Here is a 14,870-nt window from a genome sequence, read left to right as displayed (position 1 = left end):
GAAGTTGATACCTAAAAGCTGTTAGATGAAAATTTAGTCAAATTAGTCAAATCATCTAACAGTTCTCAGGTATCGATTTCACATAAAATTGACTGCCATCAGGTATGAACTTCACTTTACTGCACTTTCCACCTTAGTAAATTATGAATGTTGATGGCATCGTGAATATAAAATCTGAAGTTAATCTTGTCAAGGAACTAAAAGTGTACATGATACTAACCATATAATATATATAAATGTTGAATCAAGCTATTACAATAGAAGAGTCCCAAAAGAGGACTATAACAATTCTATATTTCATCTCGCAATATGGGATAAGAACACCCAAATGGGGACGAGTCCTAATTCTTAATATGGAATTGGAAACCACAACCACCAACACATAGTAATGGCTATCTGACTTCTATACTTGTAGTATATATATATATATATATATATATATATATGTCTTCTATGACCAACCAAAATTCAAATTAACATTTCTAATACCAACTGTCTCAAGATAGAAAATATAAAAATATTGAGACGATTGAAACAAAGATAAGACCAAAAAAATGTCTTTATCTTGAGACAGTTACTAAAAGAGATTTAACTGCATTCAAAAGCAGAAGGGTCGGCCACAGTCTCAGGGTCACCTTCCCTTAAGCAATTGATCGGAGGTATAGTCCAAGTCTCCTGTGTCCCATAAGCATTCCAACAAAAAGGGTCATCAACCAATTCTCCTTCATATGGGAAAAGCTCAACATCAGAGAGTGTTATGTTTGTGCAAGCAACAGTGTCACTGCATGCAAAGTGAATAGGAGGGGTCCTAACATCATAGGTACCCTTAATGTTCTTGTAGGACACATCATTCACATGAACAGCTGAAGTTTGGTTATGGCATTCCTTTGACAAGCAGTAATATTGGTCTATGATGATGCAGTTCCTAACATTTTCCATTTGGATATTCTCAAATCTCAAACCTGTCACTGATCCCATCCCACCTTGCCATGTCTTGATTCTTAGCCCATTGTCTGATTCTTTTATGATGGTGTTCTTGACTGTTAAGTTGGACACACATGCTTGAGAATTGTGCACTCCAAGGCTTCCAATGCTGTAATACAAGACATGATTAGTAACAATGAGAATCAGATTAGGTGGCACTTATTTTAGTAATCACCAATAATTGGTAAGTATGTACCTAATCCCATGGCTAGGACCACAGGTGACACCATCTATGTCCACGTTTGCAGTGCCGGGTCCAATTGAAATGCAGTCATCACCTGCTCAAAATTAGTCAAATAATTAATAATGTTATTATCATAATAAGCTGTATAATTATAGTAAGTAGAAGATTGCTGTTTTTAATTATATGCATGATTACCATTGCTTATCATGGTATTGTATATTCCAACAGCCTTAGAGTTTTCAACATGGATTCCATCAGTGTTGGGGCTGAGTTTAGGTGAAGAAATGGATAGCCTATCTATTTGTACTCCTTGGCAGCCATTGAAAATCATGTGGAACTGAGGGCTGTTCTGGATTTTCAGACCACTCACCTTCAAATTGCTGCTCATGAAGAACCTCATCATCTATTTATAAAACAAACAATGGTAAGATAACAGTTTTAAATAACTAAATTTTCTTGAGTAATGGATTACTTACAGCAGGACTTCCACATGGTCCTGAAGTTGTTTTTCCATCTGCACTCTGAAAATCCAAAAATGAAATTAATGGGGTTTTCCAATTGAACTCGAAATAGTTGAATTGATCAGCAATATGGAAAGGTGGTTATACTCTGTGAGGTTTGCAGGGGAGATCCCACCACTTATCTCCATTGCCTTCAATGGTTCCTGTGCCATTAAGTGACATTTGATCAAGTCTATAAAACACAAGCCATTGATTTCGGCTATCGGATTCCGGCCATGAATCCGGTCCATCTGGTGCCATCAATGTACCATCCACCTACTCACATTCAAACCTTATTAGTTAACATTAATCTTAATCATGCATGATTAAAATCACAGTAACTATTATGAGCATTGTTGTTCTTACTTGGAGTACTAGTCCTGGCTTGCATGGACCTGAGAGAATACTTGAAGTGACCTTAAAAGAGTAATTCTCTGGAGCAAGAACAACACCAGACTCAACAGCACAAGCAGCTTTCCATGCTGCCCTGAATGCTGCTGTGTCATCTGCTAAACCATCACCAACTGCTCCGAACGACCTCAAATCAAAGATGCCGTCCGGAGCAGACTCCGGAGGAGGAGGATCATTGGGGTAAGGTGTGGAAGGTGTTGAAGGAACAGGGGAGTAATCAGAAGCAGGGGGCTTAGTAGGAACAGGGGAAGGAGAAACAGGGGAAGAAGAAACAGGGGAATTTCTCTTATGATTATTTGTGTGATGGTGGTATCTTCCTTCCACATTTCCAATGTTGTTATGGTTGAAGAGTAAAATCATATTAATCCATAGCATAAAAAACCAGTGAATGGTTTCCATTTCTCACAAATGTGTATGAGCCAATGTGGAACCACAAAATGGTGATAAGTTGTTTTTTTCCTTTTTCCCCACTATGTATGTAGACAAAAGGAAGTTCTTGAGCTTAAGTTAAAAAAAAGAATGCAAAGGATAATGAGAATGAAAATTGAAGGAGGAAGAATGGCTAAGATAGAATCTGATTTATAAGTAGAAGCAGAGTGGCCTAGCAAGCAAGGATCATGTCTTATTTATATACTCAGAAACATACATGTATGTTTTCTTATGAAAAAATAAAATTCTCAAGCATGGAGTTGCCACGTGTCAAGTCCATGTTGATTGAAAGTATAGTGTGTCATGGAAAATATTAGACCCTTCTAAACCCCTTTCTAGAGTTTAAACTTTAAACAACTCTAATAGTTGTAAGCTTGTAGTCTTTATTTTATTTTTTATTTTAACTATTTTTTTTCCCTCAATGCAATTATTTTTCTTTGAAGTGTTGAATTATTGTGGTCCAGAATGTGATGCCTTGGTTCTTCTCTTCTTACACTTTCCATTCCCTTGGCCATTATTTGCTCACAGTTTCTGAATTTTATGTTGCACACCGAACAATTTTCTGCTGCTACGAGCTTCACACTCCCAACATATATTAAAAGTGTCAGAATTAAATTCTCAAAGCAAAAAAAAAAAAAAGATTTAATTTTATATAGGTATAAGCTGAATTTGGATCATTAGTCACTTATCATGAAGTAACTAATTAAAGTGGACGTGGAAAGTATACATATATAGCAGAATAGTGATAAGAAAATAGATTTACATATTTATAGAGAAAAATACACATTACACCCTTCAAAAGACAGTAAACATTTTTAGTTTTGTTAAGGTAACTAACTACTAAAATGATTATAAAAGGTGGTATTTAATATTTAGCATAAGTTGATCCAATGAGGTGTATTTTACCCCTGAAAGAGGTCAATAATATTATATAAATAGGATAAGATATAATGCATGTGAAATATATGGCTGCAAGTTATTAGGACCAGATCTGTTTAAATTACAAAATAGAATACAATAAAAGATGGTAAGAAGTTTCATGTGGTGAATCACAACCACCATTCTAATTTGAGCTATGGCAAACTTTATCTTTCAATTTTTTGAAGTAGAAGCTTTCTCTAATTGATTTGCATTATTGATGGCAAAGCAATTAATATCACATTTCATATGCTGACCGTATCTTCAGGGCATTCATTCTAAGAATTAAGCTATCACAATTCACACACATCACTTATCCCATCACAACCATTTAAGAATATATGACTATTAATTAGTGAGCAGCAAAATATTTGGTGGTTGTGTTGCTGATATGAATGTTTATTTTCAATTTTCCAGTGAGAAGAGAACACGTAAGCTTTGAGAGAATGATGAATTAAAAAAAAAAGTGCAAATAAAAATTGGTTGTGATGATGTAAAAGAAAATAAAAGGGATCCCGTGACTCTTTGTTGTTGTTTAGTTCCTTGTGGCCAAGGAATAGTATTAGGTGGGCGACAACAGAGAATTAACACATTCACGGGTGGAATCAAAAAATGTTTCATATTATTAAATGCCAAAATAAATAAATAAATAAATAAAGACTACTCAATTGACACATATATAAGAGAGTGACCCTCTTAGAAACTATGACCCTTCCCTCCTATGGTTCCTTCTATCTACATATCTGAATGTCCCTTTACGTGACAACTCAACACAAAATAATAAAAGAGACCATTGAAAAAGTGATGATAGATATTAAGAGGATTATATTTTTTGTGACTTCACCTGATGAGTGATGAGGTTTAATTTGCTTTCTTCTAAGCATGCAATGGTGTTTGACGTGCAAGTTGTATGTTAGTGAAAGCATGCATGCATCAAGTGTGAGTGTGAAGAGGGTTATTCAGAGATAAAATTGTTGAGCATGTCACGTGCTTATTAGCCTCACGGGTGTCATAGTAAAGGACAACAATATCAAAATTCATTATTTTATTTCTATCATAATCCTGTTTATCTCCTATGTAGAAAATATAGATTTGACATATAATAATATAATTCTCAATTATTGGAGAAACAATAATTAAATGTTTTGTAAAATAATTTTCAAGACTTAATTCTGTTTAAATATTGCATTTTATTTAATAATGCAAGAATATGAAGCCAAAATGAGAGGCATCCAATAAAATTTTGGTTTAATTATTTTATTAATTCTTATAATTTTACCAAATTTTTAATTAAATTCATATATTTTTTCTTTTTGAAGTGAGTTTTTACATTATTTTTAATTTTGTAATTTGGTTATTTTTATGTTAAAAATATTAAAATTAACAGAATATTTTTTTAAAAATAAATACGGTGAAATATCTAATTAGATTTTTAATTATGAATATTTTCAATTTGTGAACAAATATTCAGTTAAATCTAATATTTTGTTTACATTAGAAATAACCTAATTATAAAATTTAAAGCAGTATAAAAACCCAATTAAAAAAAGTTTAATTATTCTATCGGTTCTTATAATTTCATCAAATTTTTAATTAGGTCCTTATACTTTTCTCTTTTTAATTAAATCTTTATACCATATAAGATTTTGTAACTAAGTCCCTACCGTGACAAAAACGTTGAAATTAATGGAATATTCTACTAAACTATACAGAATATTTAGTCGAGAGTTAAGTATATCCGTTTTGTTTAACGAGTTATTGGTTAATTCCAACGTTTTTGTCACGGCAGAAATTTGATTACAAAATCTGATATGGTATAAGAACTTCATTGAAAATTTGGTAAAATTATAAAGATCGAGAGAGTAATTAAACCAAAAAAATAAAAAAATCTAATTATAAATTTGACAAAATGATAAGAACCATCAAAATAATTAAACATACATTTTTTTTATAAAGAAAACTGGAAAAATAGGAACTGGAAAGCTTAATAAGGGAGAGGAAGAGAAGTTTTCAGTTTTGTGATCAAAGAGATTCTGGGGAGTACTTTTTTTTAGACCTGAGAAACACAGTGTGGGGTGAGAGTGTGTGGTTGACAGTGAAGCCACGTGGCAAAGGGTCAGGTGCACGCGCCACACGCGCCTAGATAGTGGTTCTTTTAGTCCATGAAAGATTCTTTGAATGATATACTAGTAATACAGTTCCAACTTCCAACACTGTTATATTATCACATGCAACTCCTAAGCACATCATTTTACTGAAACTCATGATCTCACAAATAATGGCTTAAAAGTTAAAAACCCATCTTTCACGTGCTGGCGTCTTCTTCTTCTTGTGCATGTCACGGGCTATATATATATCATATGTTAGGGTAGGATTTAATTTAAATTAATCAAGGTTAAAATTATTGGCTTGATTTCATTTCATGTGATGTGGACAAGTGTATAAGCAGAGCTTTATGGTGTCTTATGCACTGAACATATTGTTCAAATAATCCCATTATTTTAAGTCTAATCTTGGATGCATGTGTGTTAATATGGGTCTAATTAAACACTAAACATTGCAACTAACCAGAATTGGCTGGACCAATTTTAAAAAAAATAGTGCTAGGTGTTCCATCTTAACAGGCTCCTGTTCCAATTCAATCAAGTACATTCACATGTATAATATTGACAAATTAAATGATTTTATTGATGGACAATGAAAGTACTGTAGACAGTGTTAATTGTTTTGTCATTTCTTAATTTGATTAACAGAATGCAATATTAATGAAAACATTAGTTATTTTGTTCAAGTTACTCAAAAGCTCTAGTGTTCCGTGAAGCTCTAAAACTTCATTTGCATGTTGTGTGATATTAAGGTCAGTAGTTGGATCATTTTATGGATATTATGAATTTAATTTCATACCATATAATTGTATTTAATTAATTACTAGTGTTTGTCTTACATAAATGTGTGTATGTTGCATTGTATCCATCATCATCGTTGTAATACCTAGTAGCTAAATAGAGACAAAAAATGCTTTCCCTCCTTTGTGCACGAAATTAGCAGTGGACCTGTTGTTGTTGTTGTTGTTGTAGTCCCTCTTTTCAATTTGTTATATGATTTTTGTTGCTTTTATCCTTAATAATCTTTTATAATTTGATGCCAGTGTTAGGTAATTATGTCAATGACCAATAGTCTTAGGTTGGAAAAAGGCTAACAATTAAAGGTTAGCTCAAATGATGCAAGAGTTTTCTATTAGAAAAATATTGGTATACTGGTTTTTTATAGCCATACTAGACTAACTTATGTCCGAAACAATAGTGAATTAGTGATCATGGTATAAGTCAAACATAACATAGTCAAATGCTAAGCATTCTAAAAAAAATAGAGTACAAGACTTCATGAAAATTAACTTGTTATTAAAAATGAAAAAAAAATATATAAAATACAACAAATCCTATATTTTAAGCCCTATACCTAAAGAATATACTACCCTAAATCCAAAAGTTTGAATCATTGATATAAAATATAATAAATAAAAAATTAAGATTTGTTTAGTTAACAAAAAATACAATCCTCTTTACTTAATAAAAGAGTGTTTGAAGAGGCTCATAATATGCATAAGAAAGGGCTGAGTAAACCTAACATAAGTTGTTTTGATCTCAAATAATCTCCTTAGTCCTTACATCAAAAAGCTAAGGTGTTATTGAAAAGCACACCCATTTTGTAACATGTTACATATCCCACTCCTTAAATGGTTTTATACAAAATATAGTTAATGCAAATGATCTTCAATAACTTCAAAGATATAGCATTTATTTTATGCCAAGATGATCGGTAATGAACTGAAATTGTTGCATCAACAGCCATCCTCCTAGCATACTACAACTTCCAACATTTTAGCTTCTTCAATCTTCAGAAACTTCACTGATTCAGAAAATTTCGTTCAGTACCAGCAATCTACCACCTCCTCTTGCTCTGGCTCTGGCAAATTCCATTTCTTTTGGGGCCCTGAGGTCCTTGGCCGTGCACCATAATCATCCCAGCCAAGCTTTGCAATTTCTACATGAATCGTCCTACCATAAAAATCCTGTAGACAACCGACAATAAATAAATTAGACAAGCACATTCTGGTGCCACTGTCTATAATCTTAGGACGAGGCACGCTGTAAAATTTTGAACCTTCTGATCCATTGTTTCTAGCGCAAGCATGGCGTCATCTTGACACATGTATTGAATAAAAGCATATCCTTTTGATCTTTTCGTTTTTACATCTTTAGCAACCTTAACTGCAATGCATACAAGGGTCATGGTAAGTACTGAGCTCAATTCCAAATCCTACAATATGGATATTGAATGCACTTACCTTCAGCTATCTTGCCAAAATTCGAAAATTCCTTTTGCAAAGTAGTCTCACCAGTAGTATATGGCAAATCTGCCTCCAAATAAGTACAAATTGAAGTTACTATAAAGTACATTTAAAGCTCCAAAAGAAACAAAGTGCTCAAGCATGTAGATATCACAAGGAAAAAAATTGCTTAAGGCATACGAAAAGATTACAGAAGACTCCACCAAATAATCCCTCAGAATTATGTAGATTAAACCTAAACAGAAGCTTAGAATTTGATAACATAATGTTTCACTGTGTTACTGGAAGCCCATCTGTCTAGAAGTTGAAAGCATATAAGATAGAATGATTTATTAAAAGGAAGGGTACAAATGTGAAAGACAGAGATCCCACAACCTTGCATACAGATCACTCTAACAAGCTTAAAGAAAAGATTAGAAGTTTGCATGTAATTATCACCAATTCAATTCCTAACATCATGCATACAAATCCATCAGCCGTTACATCTGTTTGCCCACTATGATTTAATGTCAGCAAACACTCACAAATTTATCAGGGGCCAATCAAAAACCACTCCAACAATTTAGGCAAGATATCCACCACATTAATAATACTCCTTCAAATGACTAAGTTTCAGCTGCCTATACATTTTTGTGCTACCCACATAAAAAAACTGCATTGCATCCTATGGGGTGGAGAATTTCTAACAAGCCTTCGCATAAAAATCGCTACTTTGCAAAGAAAAGGGATAAAAAGATTTGCTTGTTCTGAAGCGTGTGAGAGCCGAAAAAGACTCAATCAACAAGAGAGAGAGAGAAGGGCATGCAAGGCACATGAACAGCAAAAACAAATAGCATAACATAGCAGAGAGAGAGAGAGAGATGAGATGATTACTCTTAACAAGGATTTTGCTTGCAAGAGGATAGGAATGAGGTGCGAACTTGAGAAAAGAAGATTGCTGTGTGTGGAATTCTGCTCTAACGCTTGCAAAGGGTTTTGGGTATACAGGGAACGAAGCCAGCATCATGTTCATCAAATCAGTGCAGTTGTTACTTCTTCAGACCACAGCAGCCACAAAAATCCTGAGTCACCAGAGCTCTTCAGTGTCCAAACTCCCAAACTGTGTGAATTGTGACCTGGGAAATGGGAGTGGAAGTGGAAGCCATGTTTCTTACTTTCTTTTGTTTTTGGGCTTGCTTGGCTACACTTTTAACAAAAGATTTGTTTCAAGTGATTTTTTCAAAAAAAAATTAAAAAATAAAAATAATTTTATATTTAAATATTTTATATAAAAATACCTTTTTATTTAACCATTATCTTTGGATAAGATAGTATAAAAATATTTTTTATTTATTTATAATATTAAAAAAATTATATAAAAAATAAAAGAAAAGATATAAATTATAATTTTTAAAAAATTAGTATTTTTATTATTAAACTTTTGTTAAAAATTGTGCTAGTTTGTTTACTGGATAATATAAAAATTATTAAAATATTTACCTGACGAAAGCAAATTTTCGTTGGATCTATATCATCTATCATATGTGCTATTTATTGAGTACCGAAAAAAGGGTCCATAGACAATCAATTAACCATATATGAAGAAACCAATTAAAGTATTTGGATTAATTTGTCTATTACTTTAAAGCTTTAACAAATGTGAATGTTTTATTGAAAATTATAGGATAATATAACTTGAAACCCCCCATTGGAACCATTAAAGTTGTCTTCTTTCGTGATAACTATGGCTTGCTTTCAACTTAACATGAAACTTTTTCCTTTCGATAGAGAAAAGTAGTTTGAATCTTGTTCTGAAATTTTGCCAAGCTGCGATTCTTTTGATAAAAATTTAACGTCAATTTTTAACCATTAACTGAATCTGGCCACACGATAATTGATAATTTGCAATGTCCACTGTCATGCAAGTTATTGAACTAGCAAATGATTCAGAATATAGCTCCAAGGTAAGAGCAAGTACCAAAGAAGAAAATTTTCTAAAATGTTACGTATAATTGAGTCGCAACAAAATACAAGTTTGTACATTATTTTTAAAATTCGGATCCATGTAAACCAAGTGGATAGTTCTTGATGGGTTTGGTGCACAAAATAAATATAAAGATGATTAAACAAAATCCTTAATGATTGTCTCTCTATTTCCTTTTTACACTCAAACAGCACCATCGCTTGTTTCCTTGAAATATAGAAATTAGCATTCATTAACTTTTTCCATCATCCCACAAGTTATCATCATATCCAATAAAACTATCCCATATAATAAGCTAGGTAAGCAATAAAACTCCTATGCTGATTTCGTACAAAATTCATGGCGCAAAGCTTCCTCCAGTTTTTGGAATATAGCTGCAAACACCCCTGCAAAGAGAACACCACAAGCTAAATAATTTTTATTCACTCGACCCATAGGAAGGCTGCAACAGTTAAAACTGCAGGAGTCAATGTAAAAGGCTGCAACACTGCAAATCATGTGAGGAGCCGACTGACTTGCACAAGAAGAAACGATGATAACTCCATTGAAGACATGGAAAAATAATATTGAACGTGTTTATAATTCAGAGGAAGCACTCATTCACAAAATTTATCCTTTCAATTGACCACTGGCTTTTCAGCAACAGAGGGAAATAACAACTCCAAAGTCATTTATAGAGTCTGCTAGAGACTAATACCACTAAAACAACGAGAAACTTATTTAGAACAATACGAATTGGAAACTAAGACCAGTGAAAAAACCTGATAATGGGCTACTCCTATCCTGCAATGAACCCTTCACTAACAGCGTCCCAGGGATCTGCTGAAAAACCTATTAAGACGGATAAAATAATGTAAGGTTAATGTCACTTCTTCCAATCAAATCATTTTTAAAGCCAATGAACAAGCAATCATACCAAAATACGAAGGCTCGACCTATCAGAAGATAAATTTAGTCTTAGTCCATTTGATGTCTCTCCTGTAGGTTGAAAATTGATGGATTTATTGATAACAGGAGAATGATTCTTCAAGACTGAATCACATTCATCTTTGGATGCTACAACCTGTTGAAATGCAATCATGCTTATTGCTTAACAAGCACAGCCATCACAAGGAAACAAAATCAAAATCTGAGACTTAGAGGAAGTAGTCTTACATCCACTGTGAAAGCAGAGGTATTCAGTGTACATGACAGGCCATGCATAGAGAAGTAAGATTTTACAGCTTCTAATACATTAATGGCACCATGTTGGCGTGGAAGACCCTGAAAAATAAATTTGATTCATGTAATCTAAAATTAGGAGCAACGCAAAATGTGTAGGACATGCAACAATATATGGTATAGGCTCAACTGATAAGCATTTGAAGACAACTTTGCATCTATTTCAAATAAAGGAAGACATCTGCCAGAGACGAAACACAAGTGGAAAATTTCTTTAGTTTTGTCACTGTAATAATTATACAGTTGCCAGACTGAAAAAGAATATACCATACCTCAAGCATGAAGGACATGTTCTTCTGCGGCAAAGAAATCGATGGCTTCTGTATGGGTGGCAAGAAAGACCAAGCAAGCCCCCATCTGGATGTTCTGCCCTGGACAAATTCAGTCGTCTTCACTATGGTGACACCAACCTCCCAAAGTTTTGAAACAAGGGACTTGAGACTTGATTTTCTGCCTACCATTGAAGTGAACCACCTATGACCACATCAAAATAAATGAGTATGATTTTATTACAGGTAAAACAACATCGACGGAATGATATTTCTTATGTGAAAAAGTAATACCGAAACTGATGCTTCAGCACAACACTGTCTTCAATAATACGAGCAACGAAGGCCTTCTCACCGCCAGGACAAACCATTTCCTTGGAAGTGCCACCGCAAGAAGTTTTTGGATTAAGTCCTGCTTCCTCCAAGCTTTCAAAGAAGGGTGGATTACACATGCAGAAATCAAATTTCTCATCATCCCTGACTACTCCAAGAAGTATGGGGGGTCCATCATAGTTCTTATTCTCATGGACATTTGAATGAAGAGGTAATGAAGGCAAAGACGGCCCTACCTCTTGGCAAATATCTATCCTGGTTCCACCATCATGGAACCCTTCAAGACACGGAGCCTTTTCGTTGTCTTCAACCTTTCTAATCTCAATCGACTCGGCAATATGTGGATTACTGTTAACATTCCTGGTGGCCCACTCAATTGCAACATCAGTCACATCTATAAACAAAGTTGCGTTAGAAAATGCATTTTCATTTCATCAAACACATAAGGTGCATAAACAGGTAAAACCAAAATAATCCAAAAACCGAGAAAAAGACAAGATACCTGATCCAACAAAGGTCCAACCAAAAAGGGAAGCGCCAAGAAGAGGGTAAATGCAATTGGCGCCAGTGCCAATATCAAAACCCCTGACTTTCCCTTGCTGAGAAGAAACGGAGTTGGTTGGAATGATGTGAGAAGAGAGAAGGTCGTTGAGCCAGTGGATGTAGTTGGACCTGTTGGGGACAGTAGGGCAGAGGTGGCCGTCAGGGATCTGCCAGCGGAGGGAGTGGTTGTGAAGGAGGAGGACGCGGGTGAGTTCGCGGGTGGCGTTGAAGTCGGTCCAGTCGAGGAAAGGACGGGCGGCGCCGCCGTGTGTGGAATAGTTGACGTAGGGACGGAAGGAAGGGTAGAGAGAAGCCAAGTGAGCGAAGTCTGGTGGCGTCTCAGCGTACTTGTTGTCTGGGTGAATGGTGGGTCGTTGCTTCTCTCTCTTCCTCTTCTTTCCAATTCCCCCCATAATCTCCAAGAACAAACCCCAGAGAGCACATAATAATGTTCCAGGCCAAAAGTGTTCTATATTTGTATTCTTAACTGCAGTGCATACAAGAGTCATGGTAAGTACCGAGCTCAATTCCAAATCCTACAATATGGATATTGAATGCACTTACCTTAAGCTATCTTGCCAAAATTCGAACATTCCTTTTGCAAAGTAGTCTCACCGGTAGTATATGGCAAATCTGCCTCCAAATAAGTACAAATTGAAGTTACTATAAAGTTCATTTAAAGCTCCAAAAGAAACAAAGTGCTCAAGCATGTAGATATCACAAGGAAAAAAATTGCTTAAGGCATACGAAAAGATTACAGAAGACTCCACCAAATAATCCCTCAGAATTATGTAGATTAAACCTAAACAGAAGCTTAGAATTTGATAACATAATGTTTCACTGTGTTACTGGAAGCCCATCTGTCTAGATGTTGAAAGCATATAAGATAGAATGATTTATTAAAAGGAAGGGTACAAATGTGAAAGACAGAGATCCCACAACCTTGCATACAGATCACTCTAACAAGCTTAAAGAAAAGATTAGAAGTTTGCATGTAATTATCACCAATTCAATTCCTAACATCATGCATACAAATCCATCAGCCGTTACATCTGTTTGCCCACTATGATTTAATGTCAGCAAACACTCACAAATTTATCAGGGGCCAATCAAAAACCACTCCAACAATTTAGGCAAGATATCCACCACATTAATAATACTCCTTCAAATGACTAAGTCTCAGCTGCCTATACATTTTTGTGCTACCCACATAAAAAAACTGCATTGCATCCTATGGGGTGGAGAATTTCTAACAAGCCTTCGCATAAAAATCGCTACTTTGCAAAGAAAAAGGATAAAAAGATTTGCTTGTTCTGAAGCGTGTGAAAGCCGAAAAATACTCGATCAACAAGAATAGGCTAGAACAAGCCAGAGTAGCGAGCAAAGCAAATCAACCAAGAACAAGCACTAAGCACTGACAGAGCATCCAATTAACTCAAGCACAAAGTAAAAAACCAAAACAGCAACACATAATTTAATCAATAATCATCAATCAATGAAAAAAAAACACCAACAGTAAGTATTAAAAAACGACGATCACTAACCATGGAAGAACAAGCATGAAGAGGGTTTGGTTTCTGAACAGACAATAAAAAAACACGAAGAACAAGCACTAGCAGTGAGCATTGACCTTCGACGGACGACGGAGAGCGGTTGAGCGCAATGGACAACGGGGAACAGGCGACTGATGAGAGCGAACAGGGGATGGAGAGCGAACAGGTGACTGATGAGAGCGAACAGGGGATGGAGAGCGAAAAGGGATGGTGAGAGCGAAGTAACGAACGCCGATAGCACGAAGACGGAAGTTCTTGAGTGCGACGGAGGCGGCAGCAGCAGTCTCTCACTCCGACAGACGGACGGCGACAAGATTGGTGGAGGCTAGGGTTTGCTTTCTTTTGTGGAGGCTAGGGCATTTTGCTGATGACTAAGGAGTAAGGAAGGAGTTGGAGAAGGGAGCCAAACGCGTGCAATCCCTTTTCTTTCAACAAAGGAAACGGCGTCGTTTCTTGTAAACCGGCCGGGTCTCAATCCAATTTGACCGGCCAATTTTCGGCCGGTTTAGCAATTTATGTCCGATTTCTAAAACAGCAATTTTTACTAGTAAATCGAACCGCTTAAATTATCAATTCGCGACTAGACCGATTTGATCAGTCGGTTTGGTTCGATTTTCATAACATTACCAACAACAAACCCCAAAGAGCACATAATAATGTTCCAGGCCAAAAGTGTTCTATATTTGTATTTTAATTATTAAAAATACTTATAAAATTAAAAGAGAGTTTTGTTAGCCTGTGTTCTAGAACATTGGTTAAGTATATTATAAAAAAATATTTTAATACGATGTATATGTAAAATTATTTTATACATTGTTAGTATATTAAAATTAAATTTAAGAAGAAAAATCTACAGTAAAGAATTTGTATGGAAATTTGGAAAGAACCATGTAGTGTTTAATTTACCAAAGATTATTAGAGACAATAATTTTTAATATTTTTTTATTATTTAATTAGTATAAATATTAAATTATTTTTAATAAATAAATTTTATTAATTTATTTATACAAACTCAAAAATATAAATATATATTATATTAATTTATAGGATAAAGAATAAATAGGTCCTTAAATTTTTTATTCGTAGACTTTAAAATTTCTCAAGAATAAAAAATATAAAACAATCCTCGACTTCTCAAAACGCCGTATAAATGGTCCTTTCGTTCAATTTGCTTCGCAACACGCCAACACGTTACGAATTCAGATTTTTTG

At 34.6% G+C, this 14,870-nt stretch overlaps 3 protein-coding genes across 5 annotated transcripts; all 3 read right to left on the bottom strand.

The window, feature by feature from the left end:
• Positions 1-210: 210 nt before the first annotated feature.
• On the bottom strand, positions 211-2,863 carry LOC112792422 (polygalacturonase At1g48100). Its single transcript, XM_025835662.3, has 6 exons — positions 2,035-2,863; positions 1,777-1,944; positions 1,645-1,689; positions 1,364-1,571; positions 1,181-1,262; positions 211-1,093 (listed from the first exon to the last, which is right to left on the bottom strand). Exons 1-6 carry the CDS (start codon positions 2,476-2,478, stop codon positions 589-591), a joined length of 1,452 nt encoding a protein of 483 aa, XP_025691447.1. The 5' UTR covers positions 2,479-2,863; the 3' UTR covers positions 211-588.
• A 4,177-nt stretch (positions 2,864-7,040) lies between these two features.
• On the bottom strand, positions 7,041-9,283 carry LOC112792421 (glycine-rich RNA-binding protein 4, mitochondrial). The gene is made up of 4 exons (XM_025835661.2): positions 8,651-9,283; positions 7,775-7,843; positions 7,591-7,697; positions 7,041-7,498 (listed from the first exon to the last, which is right to left on the bottom strand). Exons 1-4 carry the CDS (start codon positions 8,787-8,789, stop codon positions 7,355-7,357), a joined length of 459 nt encoding a protein of 152 aa, XP_025691446.1. The 5' UTR covers positions 8,790-9,283; the 3' UTR covers positions 7,041-7,354.
• A 463-nt stretch (positions 9,284-9,746) lies between these two features.
• LOC112792420 (uncharacterized) lies at positions 9,747-14,074 on the bottom strand. Of its 3 annotated transcripts, none has more exons than XM_025835658.3 (9): positions 13,651-14,074; positions 12,671-12,739; positions 12,066-12,593; positions 11,525-11,957; positions 11,234-11,435; positions 10,896-11,003; positions 10,657-10,803; positions 10,502-10,571; positions 9,747-10,126 (listed from the first exon to the last, which is right to left on the bottom strand). In XM_025835658.3, exons 3-9 carry the CDS (start codon positions 12,517-12,519, stop codon positions 10,056-10,058), a joined length of 1,485 nt encoding a protein of 494 aa, XP_025691443.1. In that variant the 5' UTR covers positions 12,520-12,593; positions 12,671-12,739; positions 13,651-14,074; the 3' UTR covers positions 9,747-10,055. The 3 variants fall into 3 exon arrangements, with proteins under 3 accessions (XP_025691443.1, XP_025691444.1, XP_025691445.1); XM_025835659.3 differs by having other exon boundaries at positions 13,737-14,064; XM_025835660.3 differs by having other exon boundaries at positions 12,671-12,743; positions 13,651-14,055.
• Between the last annotated feature and the right edge of the window lie 796 nt (positions 14,075-14,870).

Source organism: Arachis hypogaea, chromosome 13 (genome assembly GCF_003086295.3).
Source record: "Arachis hypogaea cultivar Tifrunner chromosome 13, arahy.Tifrunner.gnm2.J5K5, whole genome shotgun sequence".
NCBI lineage: Eukaryota > Viridiplantae > Streptophyta > Magnoliopsida > Fabales > Fabaceae > Arachis > Arachis hypogaea.
The sequence above is the reverse complement of the archived record's forward strand: the minus strand, read 5'-3'. Positions and strand labels throughout refer to the sequence as shown.

Bases quoted from the DNA above. Each gene is read 5' to 3' on its own strand.
- LOC112792422 (XM_025835662.3), bottom strand. From the start codon at position 2,478: ATGGAAACCATTCACTGGTTTTTTATGCTATGGATTAATATGATTTTA. The intron at 1,690-1,776 runs GTATAACCACCT...TTGGATTTTCAG, and splicing joins TCCCCTGCAAACCTCACAGA to AGTGCAGATGGAAAAACAAC. The intron at 1,572-1,644 runs GTAAGTAATCCA...TTTTATAAATAG, and splicing joins GACCATGTGGAAGTCCTGCT to ATGATGAGGTTCTTCATGAG.
- LOC112792421 (XM_025835661.2), bottom strand. From the start codon at position 8,789: ATGAACATGATGCTGGCTTCGTTCCCTGTATACCCAAAACCCTTTGCA. The intron at 7,844-8,650 runs GTAATCATCTCA...ATTTGGAGGCAG, and splicing joins AAGCAAAATCCTTGTTAAGA to ATTTGCCATATACTACTGGT. The intron at 7,499-7,590 runs GTTCAAAATTTT...GGTTGTCTACAG, and splicing joins TAGAAACAATGGATCAGAAG to GATTTTTATGGTAGGACGAT.
- LOC112792420 (XM_025835658.3), bottom strand. From the start codon at position 12,519: ATGGGGGGAATTGGAAAGAAGAGGAAGAGAGAGAAGCAACGACCCACC. The intron at 10,572-10,656 runs GTATGATTGCTT...CCGTCTTAATAG, and splicing joins GGTCGAGCCTTCGTATTTTG to GTTTTTCAGCAGATCCCTGG. The intron at 10,127-10,501 runs GTTTTTTCACTG...TTCTCTTTGCAG, and splicing joins TAGGAGTAGCCCATTATCAG to GGGTGTTTGCAGCTATATTC.